Genomic DNA, 27,468 nt, shown 5'->3' with positions numbered 1-27,468 from the left:
CAGTGATGCTTCTTCCAGCATCAAACACAAAATACCTGACACAAACCAAAGGTTATTTGAAAAAAGTGTTATTTGAAAAAAGTGTTGGAGTTTAATGAATTACTCCATTTTGACTTGATATTTTATATACATTTTTACATTTATATACATTATTCTTACTAACGGTAAAAAGAAGAGCAATCGGCTTCTAAAGAAGTGCAAGAAAAAGAAAAAGGGCAAGGTGGTGATTGTGGAGAAGGGGTGTAAGCCTCAAGAAAAATTGTGACAAGTGGGAGAAATTTAAACAATTCCGATCTATTGCAACTGTATTAAAAGATTCAGCTTATTTGGCAAAAGGCCACAATTGATTACTAATATTTTTTCATTTATACAGTCATAAATCACATGTATAATGTTTTGGCTGAGGAGTGGTCCTATTTGCACATAGAAAAGGGGGCGTCGACGTTGTAGCAGATGTAGCACAAGCTTTTGTACCGTAGAATTCTCAAAGTGTAACCCACAAATTACTAATGGGTGGTCTCCGTCCTCCTGCTCCGGGATAGACGTGAAATATGGGTGACCGTAATGACACACCCAACAAGGGTGGGGCGGCGTCTGTCTCAGATATTCCCAAATATAAATGCAGACACAATTCACACAGAACGTCCCCGGACACTGGCGTGTTTACCCGGGCATCACACGGAGTTGACTTTGGATTTTTCGGGCGTTTAGGTTGGATTCGCCGTTCCGTTTTAAATAGCAACGCTGAATGCTTTCCTTGTAGCGTTACCGCCGACACACCGAACCGCTGTGTCGGATCAGTAATTCATTAAACTCCAACACTTTTTTCAAATAACACTTTTTTCAAATAACCTTTGGTTTGTGTCAGGTATTTTGTGTTTGATGCTGGAAGAAGCATCACTGATTGATTCAACAGAGCAGTTCAATTTAAGAAGCTCACTAAAATAATCAACTATGTGCATACTTTGTTTGTTGATATAAAATTATTTCGGTTTGGACCACTGTTTCCTTATAGCATGTTACATTGTAGGCAGTTGGAGGCCATCCAGTCAGACACCGCTCTCATTCCCTCAGCAAAAGAATGTTTAATTGCAGGAGTGAAGGTCTGGAGTGGGAGCAGAAGCTAAGTGCCGTCAGCATACAACATGGAGTGAATCCATGCACTCTCAAGTGTGTAGGGCTTAGGCATGAGCCTTGAGGGACCCCCTTGGTGAGATCCCTAGAAGTGGAATGATAGGAGCCCAAGCTGACACTATGTGAGCGGCCTGAGAGAAAACTCTCAAACCAGGACAGAGCCAAACCTCCTATCCCCACCTTCTGCAGGCGACCGAGAAGAATATCATGTGATACCGTGTCGAAGGCTGTGGACAGATCCAACAGCACCAGAATCATAAAGCCCCTCTATCCTGTGCCATCCTGATGTTATCTGTCACAGAGAGGAGCGCTGATTTGGTGCTGTAGTTGGATCTGAAACCTGATTGTGTGTGATCAAGCCCTCCCGATGTCTCGATGAAATTAGACAACTGGGTATTCACATGCTTCTCGGTTAGCTTGCTCAAATAAGGCGGAAGGGAAATTGGGCGGAGGTTGGATAGGTCTGTCCATGGTAAGGCCGAGTTCTTGCGAATAGGGTTAACTACAGCTCTTTTCCATTCTTGGGGTACCCGACCTTCCATAAGAGAGAGGTTTGTTACTGTTTGAATCGTAGGGCCAAGAAGGTTGCCTAGAGAGGCAACCATTTTGGCAGACAGGAAATCCAGAGGAGACCCTGTTTTAATATGACTTGTCAGAGAGTTGATGTCATCTTGACTGACCTCCGGAAAGATAGTGAATGTGGGTATAGATATGCCACCATTATGTGGGCTTGATAATGGAGGAGTGCTAGTGGCACTGCCCTTATGGTTAGCTACTTCCATGATTTTTTCATAGATCAACTCTATTTTGTTTTCAAAGAATAATGGAATATCATCGCACAGGGATTGAGAGAAATCATCTGGACTCTCACAGGCTATGGGTTTCACAAAAGTCTGTAGAATCCTGTAGAGTTCTTTGGAGGAATTGCCCGCCTCTGCCAACTGTGAAGTAAGACAGCTCCTCCTAGCCAGCCTAATATTTTTGTGGTATGAGGACAAGGCATCAGCATATTCTTTCCTACTTTCCTCAGTGTGGTTCTTCCGCCAAACTTTTTCCAGTTTCCTACATCCCTGTTTCTCCAACCTAAGTTGTTCAGTGTACCAAATCTCCTGCTTAGATATGGGATACTGTTTATGCAGTTTCATAGGGGCTAACAAGTCAACCGCCTCTAGAAGGGTAGTGTTAAACTGGGATAAAGCAGAATCCTCATTGTCCGTAGCTAAAATAGTGGGTTCTATCCAAACTTTCTGTAGGTCATCCAGTGTCACCTTGTGCCATTGTCTACGCCAATGGGGCGGAGGAACAGGCTGTTTATTAGGTTTGTCCAGGCCAAGAAGAAAGAATTCAACCAAGTAGTGGTCTGACCAGCTCACTCAGGACGAAGGTCTACATAGTATCTTAGGACAATTAGAAAAAATTAGATCCAAAGTGTGGCCTCCTATGTGTGTAGGACCCTTATTCTGTATTTCAAACTCTAAAAGGGAGAGGTCAGAGAGTAAGGACAGTGTCTCAGGAAGGTTGGGGAAATCTACATGAATATTAAAATCCCCCAAAAGTAGGAAGTCTTCTTTAGCTTTAAAATATGAGACCAATAATTCAGTCAGAGCTAGAGTAAAACCTGTGCTAGGCCCTGGAGGGCGATATACTAGTGCTCCCTTCCAGTGAGCTTTAGAAGCCGAACTGATCTTGAAGATCATGACTTCCATCAGGGTGCAACTTCTTTATTCAATTATAGTTACCTTCAGTCCTTCTTTATAGACTATCGCAATGCCGCCCCCAGTTTTTATCGGACGGTCAAGCTTTAAGATTTTATATCCAGCGGGGACCCTCAAAGTAATGGCAGGGACAGTATGCGGTTTTAACCAGGTTTCGGTTAGAAAGCAGATTTCTGGCATTGCCATGATCAGCAAACTTAACAATGGGGAATTTTAATGAAAATCAAAAAGGAACTCATCAATCACAGTACAGGTCGGTTGTTGTCAATGACAAGGGAAGACTGGTGAATAGAAAAATATTTCACAGTGCATTCACACATTCATTTGTCAGTCTCTCTCTGCATTAAGTAAAACGGCTACCCTACAAAATATGTGGCAGAGTGGAGACAATAAGCTTGTGATCTTCAGAACATGTGGAAGGGTAAAAATGTGCACCAACTTGAAATTAGTAGATGCCAAATTAAGTTTGAAATTCTCAAAAGGTGTCAATGTCGTAAGCCAAACTACCATGGCTTAATCTCTTGGTCCACAAATATTCTTCTGTCTTCAATAAAATTCTTTGAAATAAAAAAAAGAGTAATGGATGTGTTACCACAACTTTATAAATGTAAACCTAAATATATAAACATTACATTAATTAGGTTTATTATAAAGCATGACTACTCAACCATGAGGGTCAAAGGGTGCAGAGTGGGGGGCAGGGTAGAATCGGCAGTTTAGTCAAAGAGCCAGGTTTTGAGGTTCGGCCTGAATTGTGTCAGAAATGGTGATTGCCTGAGGTGCAGAGGCAGGAAGTTCCAGGTCTTCACAGCAAGGTAGGAGAAGGATCTTCCTCTAGCCATGGTCTTGCAGATCAGTAGGATAGTGGCCAGGGCCAGTTGGGTGGAGTGGGGATGTGTTTTGGGAGTGTACAAGAGGAGGTGGTGGTTAAGGTATGAAGGTATGTTGTTGTGGAGGGCTTTGTCTGCATGTGTGAGGAGCTTAAAGGTAACTCTTTTGGTGATGGTTATCCAGTGGAGGTCTCTATGGTTGCTAGTGATGTGGCTGCAGTGTGGGATGTTCAGAATGAATCTGACAGAGGCATACTGGATGTTCTTCAGGGGGTATGGTGAACAGGTGCCATTTTTAAAAGAGGAATCAACCTACTAACTATATAGATCAATGAGCCATATCATAAAGACAGTAAATGCACCATAGAACCACTCACCTTTAGACAAGTGCCGTTCTACCTCTTTGAAAGGATCCATTCCAAATTAGAAACAGCAGTACGTAAGGTACAGAATCGGCACTGGTGACCGGAGAATCAGGCAGTGGTTCTTATCCTGCTTGAACTGTCTGCCGCGTTCGACACGGTTAACCATGGAATTCTCCGGAGCAGGCTGAGGAAGCTGGGGGTGACGGGTCGTGCCTTGCAGTCGCTTCACTCTTTTCTTACGGATCAGACGCTGGCTGTGTCCCTTCCTCCTTACTGGTCTGAACAGATTAACATCAATCATGGGGTACCTCAGGGCTCGGCTATCAGCCAGATACTCTTCAACATTTATATGAAACCATTGATTGCGGTCGTTAAAGAGCATAGGATCAACATCACAAACTATCCTGATGACACGCAACTCATCCTCTCATTGGAGGGGGAGCAATCTACTTCTATTTCACTGTTGTCTGCGTAATACAGCCCAGTGGTTGAAAGCTAATTCATTACAATTTAATGCCGGTAAGACGGAGATTCTTTTCTGTCCGGTTGACAGAATTCCTTCACTGTTGCCTAGTAACTTCTGGCCTAGTGAAATGTCAACTGCACTGAGGCCAGTGGAGAAGGTTCACAATCTGGGCATTGTGTTTAACACCAAACTGAACATGGAAGCCCAAGTCACTAAAATGGTGGGAAACTGCTTGGCAATCATCAGATCACTACGCAAAATCCTTCTTTTACTACCATCTCAAGTGCGGGCCCTTGTTGTACAGAGTACAGTCTTGAGTAGACTGGACTACTGTAACGCCCTCTTGCTTGAATCTCCTAAGTTCCTGTTGGACAGCTTGTCGAGAATCCAGTCCGCCGCAGCTAAACTTGCTCTGGGATGGCCGAGACGGTCCTCATCCTCCAAGGCCCTTGCAGAACTCCACTGGCTGCCAGTGGGACAGAGAATTAAGTTTAAATCTCTCCGTCCTGTGTTTAAAGCTTTGCACAGGATGGGTCCAAGTGCGTTACAGAGAAAGTTTGAGTGGTATGCCCCAGCTAGAAATCTTCGCTCTACTTCAGCTAGATTGGTTAAGGTAGCTAGGTTTAGGAAAGCCAGAACCGGCGGCAGAAATTTTGCGGTCGCAGCAGCCAAACTGTGGAATGGACTGCCTCTGGAAGTAAGACACATCAGTGAGCTCTTACCCTTTAGGAAAAGGCTAAAAACGTTGTTATTCCCCAAAGTTTAGCTAATGATTTGCCCTTTACTAGTTGCCAGTACCTTTTTGTTGGCTGCTTTCTGACTTGCCAGGATGCCGTAAGGTGATAGAGCGGTATGCAGACAAAATATCGATATTTAAATATCGATATACAATTATATTGAAGTTTAAATATCAAAGGTACATAATATAGAAGGTAAGTAATATCAATAGATTTAATATCGATATTAGTAATATCGAAGTTTGAAATATCGATGTCAGTTATATCGATGTTAATAATTTCAATGTTACTAATATCGATTTTTACATTTTTTTGGTGTATATTATGTATTTATTATGTTTTTAATTTATTTTTATGTAATTTAATTAAATTTGTATTTTAGTACTGTAGCGGGTTGTGGGTTTATAGGGGAATAGGGTGGGAAGTAATTTAATTATGTTACATTAATTATTAATTAGTAGGAATTATAAATTAATTGTAATTAATTGGTAAGTAATTTTAATTAATGTATTAATTGATAAATATGTTCTGTAGCGGGTTGTGGGTTTATAGGGGAATAGGGTGGAAACTAATTTAACTATGTTAAAATAATTATTGATTAGTAGGAATTATAAATTAATTGTAATTAATTGGTAATTATGTTTAATTAATTGGTAATTAGTTTTAATTAATTGATTAAATGATAAACATGTTCTGTAGCGTGTTGTGGGTTTATAGGGGCATAGGGTGGTAAGTAATTTAATTATGTTAAATTAATTATTAATTAGTAAGAATTATAAATTAATTTTAATTAATTGATAATTATTTTCAATTAATTGGAAATTAATTTTAATTAATTGATCAATTGATAATTATGTTATGTAGCGGGTTGTGGGTTTATAGGGGAATAGGGTGGGAAGTAATTTAAATGTAATTAAGTAATAATGTTCTTTAATTAATTGTTTTGTTAATTATATAATTGTTAATTAATTATTAATTAAATATTATTACATGGTATTGTTTATTAATTTTTTTGGTGAAAAATATTTCGCTAATCATGTTTTTAATAATTATGTATTGGTATTTGTAAATGGTTTATATTTATTTAATAGTTAACATTTTTATTATTTAAAAAAGACATTTATTTATAAGTTTGGTTTTTTTACCCCTATGCTATCCAACACTTCCCCACTGTTGCACTCTCTGGAGTTGTAATAGTTATTTTTACCCCTACGCTATCTAACACTTTCCCTACTGTTGCACTATCTGGAGTTGGAATAGTAACTGTTACCCCTACGCTATCCAACACTTTCCCTACTGTTGCACTTTCCAGAGTGGGAATAGTCATCTCTACCTCTACGCTATCCAACACTTTCTCTACTGTTGCACTCTCCGGAGTGGGAATAGTAATTTTTACCCCTACGCTATCCAACACTTTCCCTACTGTTGCACTCTCTGGAGTTGGAATAGTAATTGTTACCCCTACTCTATCTAACACTTTCCCCATTGTTGCACTCTCTCGAGTTGGAATAGTAATTTTTACCCCTACGCTATCCAACACTTTCCCTACTGTTGCACTCTCCAGAGTGGGAATAGTATTTTTTACCTCTACGCTATCCAACACTTTCTCTGCTGTTGCACTCTCTGGAGTGGGAATAGTAATTTTTACCTCTACGGTATCCAACACTTTCCCTACTGTTGCACTCTCTGGAGTGGGAATGGTAATTTTTACCCCTATGCTATCCAACACTTTCCCTACTGTTGCACTCTCCAGAGTGGGAATAGTAATTTTTAATCCTACACTATCCAACACTTTCCCTACTGTTGCACTCTCTGGAGTGGGAATAGTAATTTTTACCTCTACTCTATCCAACACTTTCCCTACTTTTGCACTCTCTGGAGTGGGAATATTTATTTTTACCCCTATGCTATCCAACACTTTCCCTACTGTTGCACTCTACAGAGTGGGAATAGTAATTTTTTACCTCTACACTATCCAACACTTTCCCTACTGTTTTACTCTCTGGAGTGGGAATAGTAATTTGTACCCCTACGCTATCCAACACTTTCTCTACTGTTGCCCTCTCTGGAGTGGGAATAGTAACTTTTACCCCTATTCTATCCAACACTTTCCCTACTGTTGCACTCTCTGGAGTGGGAATAGTAATTTTTACCCCCATGCTATCCAACACTTTCCCTACTGTTGCACTCTCCAGAGTGGGAATAGTAATTTGTATTCCTACGCAATCCAACACTTTCCCTACTGTTGCACTCTCTGGAGTGGGAATAGTATTTTTACCTCTATGCTATCTAACACTTTCCCTACTGTTGCACTCTCCAGAGTGGGAATAGTAATTTTTAATCCTACGCTATCCAACACTTTCCCTACTGTTGCACTCTCTGGAGTGGGAATAGTAATTTTTGCCTCTACGCTATCCAACACTTTCCCTACTGTTGCACTCTCTGGAGTGGGAATAGTAATTTTTACCCCTATGCTATCCAACACTTTCCCTACTGTTGCACTCTCCAGAGTGGGAATAGTAATTTTTTACCTCTACGCTATCCAACACTTTCCCTACTGTGGTACTCTCTGGAGTGGGAATAGTAATTTGTACCCCTACGCTATCCAACACTTTCCCTACTGTTGCACTCTCTGGAGTTGGAATAGTTATTTTTACCCCTACGCTATCTAACACTTTCCCTACTGTTGCACTACCTGGAGTTGGAATAGTAACTGTTACCCCTACGCTATCCAACACTTTCCCTACTGTTGCACTTTCCAGAGTGGGAATAGTCATCTCTACCTCTACGCTATCCAACACTTTCTCTACTGTTGCACTCTCCGGAGTGGGAATAGTAATTTTTACCCCTACGCTATCCAACACTTTCCCTACTGTTGCACTCTCTGGAGTTGGAATAGTAATTGTTACCCCTACTCTATCTAACACTTTCCCCATTGTTGCACTCTCTCGAGTTGGAATAGTAATTGTTACCCCTACGCTATCCAACACTTTCCCTACTGTTGCACTCTCCAGAGTGGGAATAGTATTTTTTACCTCTACGCTATCCAACACTTTCTCTGCTGTTGCACTCTCTGGAGTGGGAATAGTAATTTTTACCTCTACGGTATCCAACACTTTCCCTACTGTTGCACTCTCTGGAGTGGGAATGGTAATTTTTACCCCTATGCTATCCAACACTTTCCCTACTGTTGCACTCTCCAGAGTGGGAATAGTAATTTTTAATCCTACGCTATCCAACACTTTCCCTACTGTTGCACTCTCTGGAGTGGGAATAGTAATTTTTACCTCTACTCTATCCAACACTTTCCCTACTGTTGCACTCTCTGGAGTGGGAATATTTATTTTTACCCCTATGCTATCCAACACTTTCCCTACTGTTGCACTCTACAGAGTGGGAATAGTAATTTTTTACCTCTACACTATTTAACACTTTCCCTACTGTTTTACTCTCTGGAGTGGGAATAGTAATTTGTACCCCTACGCTATCCAACACTTTCTCTACTGTTGCCCTCTCTGGAGTGGGAATAGTAACTTTTACCCCTATTCTATCCAACACTTTCCCTACTGTTACACTCTCTGGAGTGGGAATAGTAATTTTTACCCCCATGCTATCCAACACTTTCCCTACTGTTGCACTCTCCAGAGTGGGAATAGTAATTTGTATTCCTACGCAATCCAACACTTTCCCTACTGTTGCACTCTCTGGAGTGGGAATAGTATTTTTACCTCTATGCTATCTAACACTTTCCCTACTGTTGCACTCTCCAGAGTGGGAACAGTAATTTTTACCTCTACGCTATCCAACACTTTCTCTGCTGTTGCACTCTCTGGAGTGGGAATAGTAATTTTTACCTCTACGGTATCCAACACTTTCCCTACTGTTGCACTCTCTGGAGTGGGAATGGTAATTTTTACCCCTATGCTATCCAACACTTTCCCTACTGTTGCACTCTCCAGAGTGGGAATAGTAATTTTTAATCCTACGCTATCCAACACTTTCCCTACTGTTGCACTCTCTGGAGTGGGAATAGTAATTTTTACCTCTACTCTATCCAACACTTTCCCTACTGTTGCACTCTCTGGAGTGGGAATATTTATTGTTACCCCTATGCTATCCAACACTTTCCCTACTGTTGCACTCTACAGAGTGGGAATAGTAATTTTTTACCTCTACACTATCCAACACTTTCCCTACTGTTTTACTCTCTGGAGTGGGAATAGTAATTTGTACCCCTACGCTATCCAACACTTTCTCTACTGTTGCCCTCTCTGGAGTGGGAATAGTAACTTTTACCCCTATTCTATCCAACACTTTCCCTACTGTTGCACTCTCTGGAGTGGGAATAGTAATTTTTACCCCCATGCTATCCAACACTTTCCCTACTGTTGCACTCTCCAGAGTGGGAATAGTAATTTGTATTCCTACGCAATCCAACACTTTCCCTACTGTTGCACTCTCTGGAGTGGGAATAGTATTTTTACCTCTATGCTATCTAACACTTTCCCTACTGTTGCACTCTCCAGAGTGGGAATAGTAATTTTTAATCCTACGCTATCCAACACTTTCCCTACTGTTGCACTCTCTGGAGTGGGAATAGTAATTTTTGCCTCCACGCTATCCAACACTTTCCCTACTGTTGCACTCTCCAGAGTGGGAATAGTAATTTTTTACCTCTACGCTATCCAACACTTTCCCTACTGTGGTACTCTCTGGAGTGGGAATAGTAATTTGTACCCCTACGCTATCCAACACTTTCCCTACTGTTGCCCTCTCTGGAGTGGGAATAGTAATTTTTACCCCTATTCTATCCAACACTTTCCCTACTGTTGCACTCTCTATAGTTGGAATAATAATTGTTACCCCTACGCTATCCAACACTTTCCTTACTGTTGCACTCTCTGGAGTGGGAATAGTAATTTTTACCCCTTCACTATCCAACACTTTCCCTACTGTTGCACGCTCTGGAGTGGGATTAGTAATTTTTACCCCTACGCTATCCAACACTTTCCCCACTGTTGCACTCTCTGGAGTGGGAATAGTAATTGTTACCCCTACGCTATCCAACACTTTCCCTACTGTTGCACTCTCTGGAGTGGGAATAGTAATTTTTACCCGTACGCTATCCAAAATGTATTTAATTTTTTTAATTAGTTTTACATTGTTATTAATTGGTATTTATATTATTATTATTTTATGTATATACATTTATGTGTAATTTATTATATTTTCATTTATTTATAAGTTATTAAAATAATTATTTGAGGTATTATTAATGAAGTATATACTACGTATTATATCTTTATTAATATTAGTTTTTATTACATTATTTATTAATTGTAAATATTATAATATATTTTTAACTATGTTTATTACATTTATAAGTATTATTTTGTTAATATTACATTTTATTTTATTAAAATAAAACAATATTTTCTAAAAAACAATATTTTTGACATCGATATATATTTTTTCGATATTTTTGTACTTACCTTATTAGAGATAGGATCTCTCGATATTATTGTCATCGATCTTTTTGTTGCGATATTATGGTAGGTAGATATTTTTCTAGTCGATATTTTGTCATAGATTCGATAGAGTGCTTTATAAATGTAATAAATAAATAAATAAATGATAATAGTAAAGCTTGATTGTCTAGAGACACTAATAGGTCTACAGCTATATCTAAGTCCACAATATTTAAAGTTTTCAACATTCCATTCTGTGCATGGTCAAGTTATTTAGAATACTTTTTGGACAGAGTGATGCTCCTCTTTCATAGTGTATCATTGTAGACTCAAATTGAGCTCAGTTTTTCATACATTAATGTTATTATATTAGCACACTGAGCGTGGTGTATTTCGCATACCCTTAAATCAAATGATGTTGGGTTCCAATCAATATTTTATAATTTTTCTGTTTGCATGCTTATCTTGGATAAACTGCACAGGACTAAGCATCAAAATCTCATTATTGCTATATAACCTACATGTAATATAAGTGTTTCATAGTGCCCATGTTTTATTATGTTTATACTATACCTTTTCACTGTTCATTTCCCTATTAATGCCTATAGTGTACTGTTCTGCAATAACACTCTGCCAATCTGGAGCAGCGTTTGTACTTTGCTTTGCACTTCAAGCCTGATAAGGGGTTGCCAAAGTTAATACTTTGCTGCTAGTTTCAAGTATGATCCCACCAGATCTGATGAATTTGAGAAAAGTGAGGATGAGATGAGCAACGGGTGTGCAAAAATTCTATTTGTAAATGAGTGGCAATTACTAACATTAATGCACATCTGCTGATAGAGCCTGGTGTACAAACCTATTCAGAGGTCGCCAATGGCCTAATTCAAAGACTCAGGACTTGGACGACCTCAAAAAAGCATTTTTATAAAGTGCGAAGCCAATTTGGGGTATTTGTCACCTATTACTGAATCGCTAAATGGGGGTGCAATTCAAATTTGGAAGGGGTGTGTTAAGGCCGTCCCTTCCTAATACCAATTTGCAGTGGTATGTGTGAATGTTTTGTGATCAAAATTCAGTCGCAAAGCATTGACATTTTACTACAGAGTACGTGGTAACCCATTCGCAAGGGACCCCTTCACATTTGTAAATGCGTGTCAAAATATATACCACAGCTTCATTGAAAAGCAATCACAGAGATGATGATCAACTCATCCCAGCAGGTCACCATGCCCGTGATTTTTGCTATTCCCAACGGTTCTCAAACTGAGACCTACCTCATGATTATTAATGAAGTAGGCCTATTTGCGACCCCCTGGTTATTTCTCAATGTGCCAAACACTTTGATTTGCGATTACCAAACAGCGAATTTCAAACATTCTCTACTTGGTAATCGCAAACCATACATTATGTACATCTGGCCCACAAGCCCTTGGGTAGCTAGAAGATACTCTGTCAACATAGTTCCTTTCTAGACTCAAATTTCAGATGTTTAAGAATGTTGCAAGACTGCCGGTATACACGAGCAAAGGAATAATTAAAACACATGTATGACCATGTCTACTCCCAGACCTCCCCTCTCTCTCATGGTTGCTTACTTGTTTAGTCATGATTCTATCTTTGCTAATTTATTAAACAAAATGTGTCAAGTACCTTTGGGTGTAACATGCAAGGAAGTATGAGGATTATGCAGCCTCCTCTATTCTTGTTGAATCTAACCTCCTCATGTTCTTCATTCTTCCAGAAACGAACCTAGCACTGCAAGGAATTGCCGAGCACAGTTCTCAGTATAGTGGATCACCAGGTGCTACTGCTTCACTTGCCATTGATGGAAAACAGACAATGAATTTCCAAATGTCTTCCTGCACCCACACTGAGAAACAGCTGGCTCCCTGGTGGAGGCTGGATCTGAAGACGTCTTACAAAATATCGACAATCAGAGTGCTTAACAGAAACGACTGTTGTCAAATGCGCCTGATGTTGGCTCAAGTTCGTGTTGGAGACTCTCCATACAATGACAACCCTATGTAAGTCATTGCTGATACTCTGTGAACTGTATTACTTTTAGTAAACAATAATATTTCGAACCCCTGTTCTGGTCCCAGAGTTAACAAAACATCTAAGCTACGAAGCAATGCCTGTAACCTTCTTTCTCTGTGTTTGAAGTTATGAGGGCACCACAATGGCAAAGACCAAAACAGTGTGAAGACTGGGGTGCAGATTTCAAGTTACTCCATTTGGCTGGTGCTGGTCAATAAATATGGGGGGCATCCATAACCCACATCCCACCCAGGAGTCAAAAACCCGGAAGTTATATTTGTTGCAGGGTTTATGTTTGCAAGATAACTCTGTGGCAGAGGGAGTGACCAGAGCAACCAAGGCCAGGAAGAAAAATGCTCCTTCCAACTTGCCTTTTTGCTGAACTGACTAGTGACTTGATGAATACGCATCTATGCTGCTGCAAAGTAAGCTACTCCACACTACCATTAAGTAACCTATACTCCTTGAAGTTTTCAAACCAAAATAATCTGGAAATCGGCCCCAATCCAGGCAAAAGAGTGAGTAAAGTGGTTCATTATATGGGGTGGTTGTGCACTCTCCCTGTGTAATACAGTCGCATTTCCAGTGGCGGAGAGCAGCCAGACTTTATCAAAGGAACAAGTAAAAGGACAATTGAATAAGTAGAAAAAGCAAAACAATAAAACCAATTGGGTGCAACATTAGCAAATCCAATCGGTCTGGCGTCGTCCGCCAGCTTTTTGTTCTTGTTTTTTCATGCTTTATGCAATTGCACAGCAAATGGATTAAGTCTGGTTGAAAACCCCTATACGTAACAATATAAGTAACTATGTTAAGCATGCCACACTAATAAAATCAAAAGATTGTAGCTAACACAGGCCAACAAAAGCCAATTGTTCAGGCATTGGCAGTCAGCCAAGAAAAAGAAGGGAAGAAGGGAAGAAAACAAGAAGAAAAGAAAGCAAGGAAGGAGGGCAGAAAGTAAGAAAGGGAGACCAAATACAAAAGAAAGTAGGAAAGAAAGAAAAAAACAGAGAAAGAAAGAAAGAAAGAAAGAAAGAAAGAAAGAAAGAAAGAAAGAAAGAAAGAAAGAAAGAAAGAAAGAAAGAAAGAAAGAAAGAAAAAAAGAAAGAAAAAAAAGAAAGAAAGAAAGAAAGAAAGAAAAAAAGAAAGAAAGAATCACACAAACAAAGACAGAAAGAAGGAAAGAAGAAGGAAATACATTAAAAAACGTTACGAGTACTGCAAATTAAACCTGATAAAGGCTGATTTTCTTCCTGTACAAAATTTGTTAATCAACATTTGGCAAAATTCATCCAGAATAAATCTGTTTTGAAGAATTATCCATTCATTGATTTACAACACGAACTTGAACGAACATCAGGCGCATTTGACAACAGTTGTTTCGCTTGAGTACTCTGATTGTGGATATTTTGTAAGACGTCTTAATACATATAAGGCCATAAGGGTAGGTGGCATTGTATTTAAGAATAAGAACATCTGTTCTTAAGTTTTACATATCCTAGTAGTGAAAAGCTTCTAATTTAATTTTCCACTACTTTATGACCTATCTCTACCATCGCATAACATAGGGATACCTTATTATACATAACAACTGCTAACCTTTGACTGGGAGCAGATAGAACTGTCAGGTTTGAACAAATGAATTGTAGTTTGAAATTCTCTTAAAGTCAGATAATAGATTACAGTTATGAAAATACCACTTTTAGAAATTTCTAGGATGCAGAGCCCACTTTAAAGTCAGCTCTTGAAAAAAAAATTACACACCTTTAAAACCTTGATAATGGATGACAAAGAATGTATGTAAATGGAGCTATCATACATAAACAGAAAAAGCTGGGAGCTTTGTTCTAACAAAGTTAATCATTGAGCCAAATTTAGTACCCAATGGAAACTGAAGATACAAGAGCGCCCTAAGAAAATACAAAAATAATGTCACTGAGTTCATGATCCTGAGGGTATCTCATAACGGTAGGGTTTCCAATACTTCAATATTAAGGAGTTGGAAAATAAGTCAAGGCACACAGGGAACATGGTAAAAATTGAATAAAACCTGGGTCCTCGCTTACAATCCAATAATAAGGCAGCTTTCCCCCCAATCCCTAGATTTTTGTGTAAGAGTATAGAGAAAAGTAATAAAACAAATTCTCCTTGCATATTAGAATTAAACTGGAACAGCATTATAATTGTCATTAACTGTGCAATGATTTAATACAAAAATAATCTATTTGTATGTATGAAATTATGATTTTAAAGTATGATTTATTGCTAGATATTGTTTATTCAAGTGTGCTCACTGTGGCTATGAAAGAAACTAACTGAGTTTCACCAATGGTTTAGTTTGGGTTCCAGGTCTATAACATGTTGATTTTGATTGTACATTTGATACGTTTGAAAATAATTTTAAAATAGTAAGAGAATAAAAAGTGGGTCATGCTGATTACGTTTTATGTCCAATACACTAAATTACATTTGTTGTTAATCAATGTCAGTAAAGGTAAATTGACCTTGTTTTAGGATATATAGTGGCCTAATCTTACTGACGAAATCTAGGCCCAACCCCTTAGTAATTATACTTTTAAATAGTTGGTATTTTCCTGCCCATAAACTTCCTAAGCTTTCTAGGAATTTTTATCTCCCAGGCCTATTAATGGTTACCTTATTAAGATTGTGCATTAGGCCCAGGGAGTGAACAATACAGGACTAGTTGTGGGCGGGATGGCCGATCTTGACAGGATTGTTGTGGACAGGGCTGTTCCCTACCCCAATTACATTTTAATGGCTTGCCTCTAGCACCTTCAAATAAACGTAATACTAGTTGCCATCACCATAGACTCCTTGGAGCCTTGGCAGAAAATGGGAAGCACTTTCCAGAGCCAGATGTAGTAAGAGAGCAACAAATGACCCCACTTTAAAAGATGGCATCAGGTATAACTATTAGACCCTCTGAGCCACTCCTTGGTGTACCCGTGGAACCATGGACATTACAGAAGAAGGACTGCCTTGTTCCTCCAAAGACTTCGCTGCTGCTTGAGGCCTACCTGTTTTTTAGAAAACTGCTCTGCGGCTTCACGCTTGCCTTGTTCCCCAGATAACTGCCCTGCTTTGTGAGGCCTACCTTTCTCCTCCAAGGACCTGCCCTGATTCTACCAGAGGATTGCCTTACTCATGAGGATTTCCGTGTTCCCCAGATGACTGCACTGCCCCTTGAGGCCTGCCTTGTTTCCCAGGGAATGGCTCTGCTGCTTGAGGCCAGACTTGCTCTTTGTGAAGAAAGACTAGACCTGTTCCCTTTATACTAGGCTACATGAATGACTCCTAAGGTCAAATGGCTGACTTCCTGTTCTGAGCTACAGGGACACAATATGCTCCTGAGGCCTACCTGCAACTGCCCAGCTTATCTGCTGCAGCTGGACCATCAACTGGACCTATTTTGGGAAAAGAACGCGGCGCCCAAGATTAGGATACACATCCCTAACAGAGAAATTACTGCTAGGGAAAAACAAGAACATCGGGCACAGTGTGTTTTACCTTAGAATGGCATGTTAATTCTAGACTAACAAAAATACATTTAATCAAAATACAAAATGCTAATACATCATAAATATAAATATAAATGCCTCACTATGTTATCTTCGATATCCACTGGACTTGCCTGTGCCCTCCTTGCCTTCGCTAGAACCTCAACTCTCCACAAGCTGCTTTCCCCAGTCCCTGGAGCCTTAAATGGCATCAATATGCACTCCTCTACAATAAAAGGAGATGTCTTTACTTATTGGACCCTTCGCACTGGACTTTGAGAAGGTAACTTTTTTAATAGGATTAACACGTCTCTGTATCCAGCTAGTTTTCCTTTTTTTTTTTAACTAATAATTTTATTTTCTCCCACAGGGCACATTAAACAAAATACATTTGCGACTCAATACATATCCTATTGGAAAACCAAAATCAAAAACAAACATAAACATAAGTTGAACTGTTTAAACATACAGGTAATAAATAGATCTGCTTATACATTCTTAAATTAAATTAAAGAATAAAAATTGAGTGTACTTGGTTCATTCTAACAGATATCACTCAAACCCCATCGGGTCAGAAAAGCCAACCAATAAGGGAAAAGAAAATGCAAAGAGAGAGGTTCTAAAGGAGAAATGTGAAAATCTATACTACTATTATAAAGAGAGAACTTGCACCTTTGGGCAAGGTAAACTCGAAAACTACACCACCAATCTGAACACCCAATACATCTTAGAAAACCTCAGGGCAAGCAGAAGGACATAGGCTACATAAAAATAAAAATAAAAACGTTTAAAATATTTACAAATAAAAATAAAGTAGTCCCTTGCAAGTAGCGCCGGCCGCGACGTATGCGTGAGGGGAGTAGCGTCGTCCACAGCAACAGGAAGAGCGAGGACATGAGTAGCGTCTGCCTGAGGGGAGGAGCGGAGTTCACCAGCAACAGCAATACAGAGCGGTGAGAAGCGGAGGAGCAGTGGCAGCGCAGGGAGGTAAGTCGGGACCTGAGGGGGGGGGTTTACAAAGCCGAGACGGGCGGGAGACTCAAGGCGCGAGGAGGGAGGCGGTAGGCGCTATGCTCAATGCTCAATGTCGGGGCGGGGGCGGCGGGCTCAAAGCGGCGCAATGCTCAGTTCTCAATGTCGGGTCGGGGCGGCGGGTGGCGGGCTCAAAGCGGGAGGCGGTATAGCCAATGTCAAGGCGGGAGGCGGGAGGGATGCGGACTGGGCAATGTGGGGGGGGTGCGGTGCGGTGCACAGAGGCTTAGAATGCTGCCCCCAGCCCCTTTCTGCCCCAGGCAACGCTGGGACGGGCTGCTAGTAAAAAAATAAAAAGAGGGAGCCTAGACAAACTGAACTAAACAGATAGAACATAATACGGTCAATAAGATGATTAATCTGAGCGGTAGAGGGTTACTTTTCCTTCCATTTATTGAGGGGATCCCAGATTTTTATCCCAAGTGCTCTTCCCCTCTTGCCCTTCCTTATGTAAATCTCCTTCTCAAGATTGTAGGCATTTAACAGCTTAGCCACCCAATTATGTGAAGTGGGTGGGGTTCGATCCAGCCAAGCTGATGCAATACAAATTCTAAACACCGCCATTGCAACAAATAAAAAGTAATCATGTTGGGACCGGGAGGAATCCTCAGCCACCCCCAATAAAATACTAATTGAGGTCAGCCTGAACTTTATTCTCAAGGAGTTTTTCATAAATAATTCAATGGAGTTAAGTAAAGGCTGTAAGTGGGGGCATGTAGCAAAAACATGTATTATGTCTGCCTCAGAGCTATCACAACTATAGACAGATGTAGATTGTGAAACCTGTCCAGGTCATTTTTGACTTTATTGACTACTGGCCCTATGTTTATCTCTACCAGCTTGTCCAAATATGCGGTTATGTTTACCCCTAGGTAGACTCCAAAATGGACCAAACGCGGATCTGTACATTTTGCCTGTTCAGTTTTAATGATTTGGATTTGGATTTGCTCAGGGCATATCCTGTGACCTGGCCAAACCGCTCTGCATCCTCTTATACCTATCCAATAGCCTCTGTAGGTAATGGTGTGATAACCACCACGTCATCGGCATAAGCCAGAACCTTACATAGACCCCTTTTAGTCTCTAGTGGGGGGATCCGGATGTTCTGTTTCAACTTTCGAATCAATGGATCTATATCTATATACATAGCAAACAGGAGTGGGGATCATGGACACCCCTGTTGTGTGCCTTGAGTAATTTGAAAGGGAAAGGTACGTTCTGTGTTCACCTGTATACATGCTGTGGGAGCAATGTATAGTGCCCATATTGCCTTAATAAAGCCCTCCAGGCAGCCAGATCGCCTCAGAACTGCCCACAGAACCTCCCAATAGACACGATCAAATGCTTTTTCGGCATCCGGAAGAATAACTGCCATCGGGTCTCCTGGGGTCTCTGTGGTATCAAACAGTGTGATGACCTTGCAAATGTGATGAGTAGTACCTCTTCCTGGTATGAATATGTGTTGGTTTATGCTAACCAATGTGCCTATAGCTCTTGAGAATCTTACTGCCAGTGCCTTTGAAAAAATCTTTACATCTGCATTCATAAGCGTGATTGGCCGGTAGGAACCTGGCTCGATAGAAGGTTTCCCTTTCTTTAAAATGATTACTATGTCCGCTCCTGCCCAACAATCTGGTATAGACAGACCTACCTGTGCCTTCTGTATTGTAGTGACTAGGTCGTTGATGATTACATCAAAAAAGACCTTATAAAATTCCCCCGCTATCTGTTCTGGGTCTGCGGCCTTACCTGAGGGCAAACCTAACATGGCGGCAGCATTCTCTTCTTTCCCCAGAGCAGCGTCCAGTATTTCCCTATCCTCCTCCGATAATATATAAGTGTGGGTGTCGTGCAGGGATCTTTGAATTTCTCCAGGATCTTAAGGTTGTTCTTCCTTACATAATTTACTATAAAACTGTCGAAAGACTTCACGGATTTCGTCAGGGTCTGACACTAAATTCCCACTGGGGTCCTTTATTTCTTTAATTTCACCTAAGGCTACCTTCTGTCTAGCCCGAATCGCTAGAGTATGACCCACCCACTCACTAAATTCGTAGCATTTTTCCCTTTGAGCTAAATAGATATCAGCAGCTTTAGTTGCTATTCTCTCTTTCGCCCTGGCCCCCTTACGTAATGCCTGGTTAAGTAATTCCCCAGTTGCCGTATTTATTTATTTGTTTATTTATTTCGAAGGTTTTATATAGCGCTACTGGACCCGGGGGTATCAGAGAGCTTTACAAGATAGGTAAACAATTACAATAAAGTCAAATAATGTGCATTAAAACATGAGTTACATAAAATAGGGTAATAGAATGTGCTGGGTGTTTAGGGGCAAAGAAGATCAATTGGGGATGGGGGTGTCGAAGTTCAGAGGGAGAAGGGAGAGAAGAAAAGTGGAGAGGCTGAATGAGAGGCAGGGAAGGGGTTGAGGAGGATGCGAGAATCAAGGAGCAAGGAGTGTAGAGAGTCAGACATCAGTGTGGTTAGTTTCCCCAATATTTGTTCAGTCTTTTTTTGAAGAGAGGGTAGGAGGGGTTGCACCTAGTAATGCCATACTTAACTGTTCTGGTTTTAAATGCTCTTTCTTTTGCTTAGAGAGGCTAAAACTGAGTGTCTCTCTGTGGTCCCCTGCCTTAAAGGGATCCCAAGCATTCCCTGAAGCAGTACTTCCCCTATTGACCTCCCAGAAGTCTTTAATCCTGGATTTCATGTGCGTGACATAATCGGTGTCCCTCAGTAAACCCATCGCACATGTCCATCCGCGCTCCTGCCTTTGTATTGTCGCTACCTCTATTGTTAGTATTAAAGGGTTGTGATCGGATACGATCCGGGGGAGTCTTTCTAGCTGTACTTTGGATATTAAGGAGCAAGATGACATAAAATAATGTAAATGTAGTTGAGCTTATATAGCGCACAGCTACCCACAGTGGGTTTCCCGGCGCTTGCTTAGGGAACCCGTCCTGATATTCCCCTGTGTGATAGCCCCAGCAGGGTATCCACAAGGTGAAAGTCAGGCATCCCGCCACGAGGGGCCGTTGTGGAGATTAAGCAAGCTATTGCCCAGAGTCGCAGAGTGTGAACCCGTGAGTGGAGAAGGCACCGGAGCAAGAATTATCGAGTCTGTGGAATTTTTAGCCCAAGACCCGCTGAGGCGGGGAATTGAACCCTGGTCCAGGACCGATCTCAGCTTCTGGGTCTGCCGCCTCTAACCCCTGGCCACACTTCTCCATAATCTAACACGACGCATAACTTGTGGGGAGCAGAATAGTAAGTAAACCCAGGGTCGCCAGATTTTAACTTCCCCCATACATCTATTAACACATTATTCTTAGCAAGTCTCAAAATTGTCCTGCAAACCTTCTTTTTCCGGCCCTTATAACTTCCGCTGGAGTCCAGACCAAAGCCTCCTGCCCCGTTAAAATTAAAATCTCCAGCTATGACAACCCGTGGAACCCATGTATCCAGTTCTAGGTCTAGAAAGTCAAAAATTTTCGGATCATCTTCTGTTGACCCGTAGATTGACCCCAGCGTGACCCAATCCCCACCAATCAAGCATTCTATCAGAACCCACCTACCCCATTGGTCTTCAAGTTTCTTCCTTACCATCACATTGCTGAGCCTTGATAGAATAGCCACCCCTCTAGTTTTAGCCCCTTGCTGTGAGTAAGCTAGCAAATGAAATTCCAGCTGCTCCAGTAAGAAACCCTTGGTTCCCTCAATGAGCGTCTCCTGGAGACACAGAAAGTCTGTGCCTGTATTTCTAAGCAACACTGCTACTCGCTGCCTTTTCAGACGATCATTTAAACCACACACATTAAGCATTATTATTCCTATATTCATTAGGATACATGCTTTGACTGTCCTACCCGATCAATCTGTTCCTTCACCGTCAATTTTTCTTTGATGTCTAGCGTAGATGCCATGCATGACCTGTGTAGAAGTGTGGCTCAATAGTTAGAGCGGCAGACCCTGATGCAGCAGTCTGGCTGGGGACCAGGGTTCAATTCCCGCCTCGACAGATCCTGGGCTTAATTTCCTCGGACCTGTTAATTCTCGCCTCGGTGCCGATTCTAATCATGGGCTCCACGCTGCAACTCTGGGAAATAGCTTGCTTAATCTCCACAATGGCCCCAACAACGCTAGGATGACTGGCTTCACCTTGGGGGTGCGCAGGAGTGGACACTTCACTAAGCATGGGCGGAAAATCCGTTACGCTTGCGGATTTTGCGGATTTTCGGTAAATGCAAAATCCGCGAGATCCGCGAATTTCCCGCAAAATCCGCAAATTCGCACGCAGCGGATTTTATTTTCTTGGTGATACAATTTTGCTGCGTGCGGTGTCAGTTCGCAATTGCGAACTGGTACAAAACTCTCGCGAACTGGCAGAAATCCTTGCAAACTGGCAGAAATCCTTGCGAACACAAAAAAAGCATTCAGCAGGTTCAAAAGTTCAAACTCATCATTAGTAACCATTCCCTGTAGTGCTTCCTGACAAGGGCCCCTCCAGAGTTCAGTTGCTAGTTGCAACAATTGTATGACCCTGCTCTGACCCTCACAGCAGGCTCATAGAATAGCTACAAGTAGGCCACAAAAGTCCTGGAAAAAAAATTGCACTGCAACAGAAAGCAAATTACAGATAAGGAAGCAGGTGCCAGACTGGAATTTTAAAACAGTGACACATTAATAAATCAACCCCAAATTAATTCATGTCAGTTGAAGCAGGCAGGTGTGCTTGCTTTTTACCCCCATAATCTACAGTGATGATGAACCAGAGGGTGGCATTGATGTACCAGAGGGTGGCATGGGTGAAACAGGGGGTGGCAGGGGTGAAACAGAGGGTTCTGGGAACCTGTGATGATGAACCAGACGTAGAAACAACATAATCGTGACCGTTGCGAGCCGACATGTAAGTTCGCAATTGCGAACTGGTACAAAACCCTCGCGAACTGGCATAAATCCTTGCGAACTGGCAGAATTCCTTGCGAACACAAAAAAAGCATTCAGCAGGTTCAAAAGTTCAAACTCATCATTAGTAACCATTCCCTGTAGTGCTTCCTGACAAGGGCCCCTCCAGAGTTCAGTTGCTAGTTGCAACATTTGTATGACCCTGCTCTGACCCTCACAGCAGGCTCATAGAATAGCTACAAGTAGGCCCCAAAGGTCCTAGAAAAAAAATTGCACTGCAACAGAATGCAAATTACAGATAAGGAAGCAGGTGCCAGACTGGAATTTTAAAACAGTGACACATTAGTAAATCAACCCCAAATTAATTCATGTGAGTTGAAGCAGGCAGGTGTGCTTGCTATTTCCCCCCATAATCTACAGTGATGATGAACCAGAGGGTGGCATTGATGTACCAGAGGGTGGCATGGGTGAAACAGAGGGTGGCAGCGGTGAAACAGAGGATTCTGGGAACCTGTGATGATGAACCAGACGTAGAAACAACATAATTTTGACCGTTGCGAGCCGACATGTAAGTTCGCAATTGCGAACTGGTACAAAACCCTCGCGAACCAGCAGAAATCCTTGCGAACTGGCAGAAATCCTTGCGAACACAAAAAAAAAAAATTCCGCAATTTTGCAAGAATTTGCGGATTTTGCTGATTGCGAGTTCGCAAATTTGCAAAATTCGCGAACGCCAGATTTGCAAAATTCGCCCATGCTTACACTTCACAGGGAAAGGCCAGGAAGGGTTCCTCAGCGGTATTCATACAAGCGCCGAGATACCTCCAGGTAGTCGTGCGCTATACAAGTACCTTTACATTTACCTGAATACTGTCTCTAATTGCATTCTCCCCCTTTGCAAAGCTCATGTGTGACAAATTGCAAAAGTGCACTGTGCCCATAACCCCCCAACCCCTCCTCCTCTGACTCCCACCTCCCTTATCCCCCTTTCAGGCTAATAGGTCAATATTGACCTATGCATGACAGCTTTGGCCCGCAGGGAATTGCTGAGCATCCACCCACCCTCCAAGCCAAAAAAACCTAACCAAATGTGATTATGCCATAGAAGTGCTTTTAGTGATTTTAGCCTTAGTAGACTGCTCTATCGGTTAATCTAAAGATTCACCCACATAGCTTTATCTTATTTATCTCAATGCAGCGTTAGTACTCCTCTGGCCCCTTTTTTTCCTTTAACTCCAATAAAAATGCTTGGACTTGAACCTTTGAAAAAAGCATTTTCGTTTGCCCGTCTACTAACACATTGAGGCATGAGGGAATAGCAGATAGGCTTCACATCCCAACTTCTGAAAAGGTGATATCAGCTGTCTTAATCGCCATCTCCTTTCTACTGTAACGTGGCAGAAGTCTGGGTGTGCAAAAAATGTTATTCCATTGAAGGAGCGCCGGGACTGAGGTTTCACTTTGTCCTTGACTTCTCGCCTTATTAGAAAGTTCCCAACATAGACCAGCATCGCCCTGGGTTTGTCTGGCTGAGATGTGGCATAGCCCTTTTTCTGGGTTTGAGGGAACCGATGTGCGTGTTGCACCTCGTTCTGCCAGTTCTAGGCTGAAAGTTCAGTTAAGGCCCCCTTTAATATTGAGATGACAAATGCCTCTGCATCCTGCCCCTCCTTCCCTTCTGGAAAGCCCAAGAGCCTAATGTTGTTGCGTCTCTGCCAGTTTTCAAATTCCTCCAACTTCCATTGAACGTCCTCCGTGGCTTTCTCCTGGGCCTCTTTGAATTCCTGCCATCTTGAGACTTCATCCTCCAGCTTCCCAGTCCTCTCTTCCACCTCAGTGACTCTCCCTGCCATTTCTGCATATAATTTGTTCATTTTACTTAGTGAACCTCTCTGATCTAGCCTCACCCTGCATCTGCTTTAATGTGGCATAGAGCAAGACCATAGTTGGAGTCTGAGGCGGGGTGAACACCTGCTGTCGGTGTTGGCTATTAATTCCACCGTCTTTGTGATACAAGTGAGAAGTGGCTGAGTAGTCCTAGTCAATTTTTTTGGCAACTTCAAGATGTGAAGGACTGGTAGGGGTCTTGTGTTTCAGGCACAATCTATTTCTCTGTTGGTTGGCCCTTTGTTTGAGGGAAGCCGGCTGGATTGTACTTTCAGCAGCAGATAGGTCGGGTCTGAGTCTGAGCCACTGGTATAACTCTCCCCGCTCCCCACACGGTCTCCGGATGTTGAACCTGTGTCGTCGTTCACTGAAAAGAAGCAATCATCACTAGGTGAGCCTGGGCCAGGGCCTGGGCCTGCATCGAGAAGAAGGGCTCTCTGTCTCACAGGGGATAAACACTCTGCGCCAACAACCTCCTCCATAGTCGGCTTGCTGCTTGTTATCACTATCTCAGGGGTTTTTGTGCCCTCAATAGCCCTGTCCTTCATTCCTTCTTCAGCCCCCAGACTTCCTCTGTGTTGTGTAACATCAGTAACATCAGTAGCACCTGTAGTACTTTTACTAAGATTCACCTCCTGGTCGTGTTCGTGTTTTGCCTGTAGTAATGGGGTTCCATCCATTCTCTCTATTTCAATTACTGGCCTGCTGTAAACCAGCCCCTGTGCGGCATCCCGGTCTGCACACTGTTCCGTGCTCTGTTCTGCCAGATCTTTTAGCTGCGAGTCAGCACGGCTCACCGAACCGCACTCATCTCTTGTCCCGCTCACCTGGATCCGCCGAGCCTGCTCCGCGTCGTCTCCTGCAGTCTGGAAGGGCTGCTCTGTCCGCTGAGGATCGAAACATGTCTCGCTCAGTGCTCCCTGCTCTCCTGCCCTCTCAGCTTCAGATTGCGATGAAGCGTGGAGCCGACCGGAACTAACCGGTGCTGCAGCGCTGGATGACTCGAGGGTTGTTGACACGGCGTAGAAGGACTCGACCAAGGTGGGTTGCCGGAATGTACTCCCCTTTGGAGTTTTAGTACTAGATTCCTTTTCCTTTTGTTTATACTTAATGCCCTTCTTGACCGCCGCCTCGCCATCCTTCTGTTTGGCTCCTTTAATACCTTCTCTCGGGTCATCTGTGATACCTGTGTTTTTTGCGATTTGTTTTCTTGTCGGAAATGCTACGCCTCCGGCGGAGCTCGGCACAGGGACAGGGGCATTCGTGGCATTCAGATTTGGAGCATCCTTCTGCTCTTTTGTTTTTGGGCCCCTTGGCGCCATAATAGCTTTAGGGAAACAGATTTTCACCACAGTAGCTATTGAGGCAAATCATTGTGATGCTTGTAGCAAAACTGGGGAAAGCAGTCTACTCGAAAGGCAGGTATCCAGCCAGGAGCACCAGGCATCTTACACCATTTTCACGACTGTCTCGATCTGCAGGGAGAGAGGGCTAGTGTGCCTCTATCCTACGGTCGGTCAGCAGCCATATTGCCTCCCCGTATCCAGCTCATTTTCCATTGAATTTGGCTGGAACTTGTGACTTCCCCTGGTCTTGCATGATCAAAAGACTGCAAGTAGCTCTGTGAGCTTGCAGGCACTAAATGCATGTAAAACTTTACCATTGCATATTGCATATATCTGATTTGGCTGATTGGATTTCTTTTGTGTTAATCTCATTATTTTTTATCTATTTAAAACAATGGTATACTTCCCCTGATGTGCACTCTCAAGATCACTGTTTAAAGTGCTGCATTAATGCTTTACAAATTGCCTCTGAGTTAGGCCTGACTGCTTCTGAGACAAACTACCAGAGGGTTAATTTAGTGACTTTTGTGGTTGTTGATTGAAAAGGATATGCATCTCAATCAATCAATAGATCAAATTCTTCTATCTCCATACACAGAGCCAAGGCACAAACCATGAAAAATCCCCAGTGATATCTCGGAGTGGAAATGAAATTACCCACATTAGCAAAGAAGTACATTCCATCTTATCAGTAAACTGATGTCCAGGAGTACACTGGAAAATGACTCCTTCATGCATAACAAAGGATGGGAATTTGAGACTTGGTGATTTTTGGGGATTGCAATTTGAAGCACATTCACCTTACTGGATGGAATCTGCAGGACTTATCAGGTGAAACTGCTACTACATTCCGATTGCTGTACTGGCATTTTAATATTGTTCACCACTGCATGTGACATGAATTGAGATGTCTAGCCTGGCAAGGAGCATTTAAACATGTTACTATACGAAGGATTCAATGCTGGATAAGCAAAAGTGAATCACATAATTAACAAAAACTACTTCACGAAAGACCTCACTTTTGCAATAAAGGTGACTGAAACTAAGTTGTTCAGAACAGCTTAGTGATGCAATCTTTCATTTAAGGTCGTGAGTTTAGTAAAAATCTAAGCATTGGCTGATCATATTAAGTATGAATAAATCATCTCTACTACTAAATCAGACACTGACAATTCTAAATAAATATTTATGGAGTCTACCCATTTGGTGTTAAATTCAATTTTACACATTATAAAGATAGGCGTGTGTCTACATAGGAGCTCACAAGATGTTGGTATACAGGTAGGAGGTATGGTTGGGGGTTGTCCATGTCCTTAAGAAAGTAAAGCTTGCAGAAATCCACACTCGTCAGTAACATATTGATAATACGTATCACTAAAGGTGATCAAAGAGAGCCTGAGAGCCAAAGGGATTTGAGGTATCCCACTTTATTTAGGCATCAAGAAAGTATAAATGTCATTAAAAGTAGTGGCAAGATATTCCTTTTAGAGATGTATTCCTAAGTTTTTAGTCTGGGATGTTTCTCATTAACCTGTTGCTTTTATCTCTTTTGTCACAGCTGTGGTATATTCACAGAGGCAAACCTTTACAACCCTGCGGAGTTCTGCTGCAACGGGATGGTGGGCCAATACGTCAGTATCATTATTCCCTACAATACCGAGTACCTTACGCTGTGTGAAGTGGAGGTTTATGCGGTGAAGGAATAGAAGTAAAACGAACACATCGGATAGTCTGTATATGCAGCCAAGATTCTCCCAATTCTGATATGCCTGGTATGCCATGGACTAGGAAACGATCTTCTCCCTCTCTGCATTATCTTCTTTCTTACATATTTGTTGTAACATATGGATTATTTCATGTGTGAAAAACATGGTGTTTGATCTCTTCTCTTAAGCAGTCATTCTAATCCCATTTCAGGTTTCCATTTATGTTTCTGTATTCTAATAAAATGCCAATAGTTAATTATACAATACGATTATAAGCATTACAAAAGTTCACTTTTTCATTTAATGACACAACGTTTCG

The 27,468-nt window shown here is 41.7% G+C and overlaps 1 protein-coding gene across 1 annotated transcript in view; it reads left to right on the top strand.

The window, feature by feature from the left end:
- LOC147724926 (fucolectin-6-like) overlaps positions 1-27,149 on the top strand; it is a 43,257-nt gene extending 16,108 nt beyond the window's left edge. Inside the window, exons 2-3 of the mRNA XM_086918135.1 lie at positions 12,457-12,739; positions 27,002-27,149. Of these exons, the coding sequence (XP_086774261.1) occupies positions 12,457-12,739; positions 27,002-27,149 (431 nt within the window). The remainder of the gene's footprint in view (positions 1-12,456; positions 12,740-27,001) is intronic.
- Positions 27,150-27,468: the final 319 nt, after the last annotated feature.

This window comes from Lissotriton vulgaris, chromosome 4_1 (genome assembly GCF_964263255.1).
Source record: "Lissotriton vulgaris chromosome 4_1, aLisVul1.2, whole genome shotgun sequence".
NCBI lineage: Eukaryota > Metazoa > Chordata > Amphibia > Caudata > Salamandridae > Lissotriton > Lissotriton vulgaris.
This window is presented reverse-complemented; position numbering and strand designations above follow the sequence as displayed.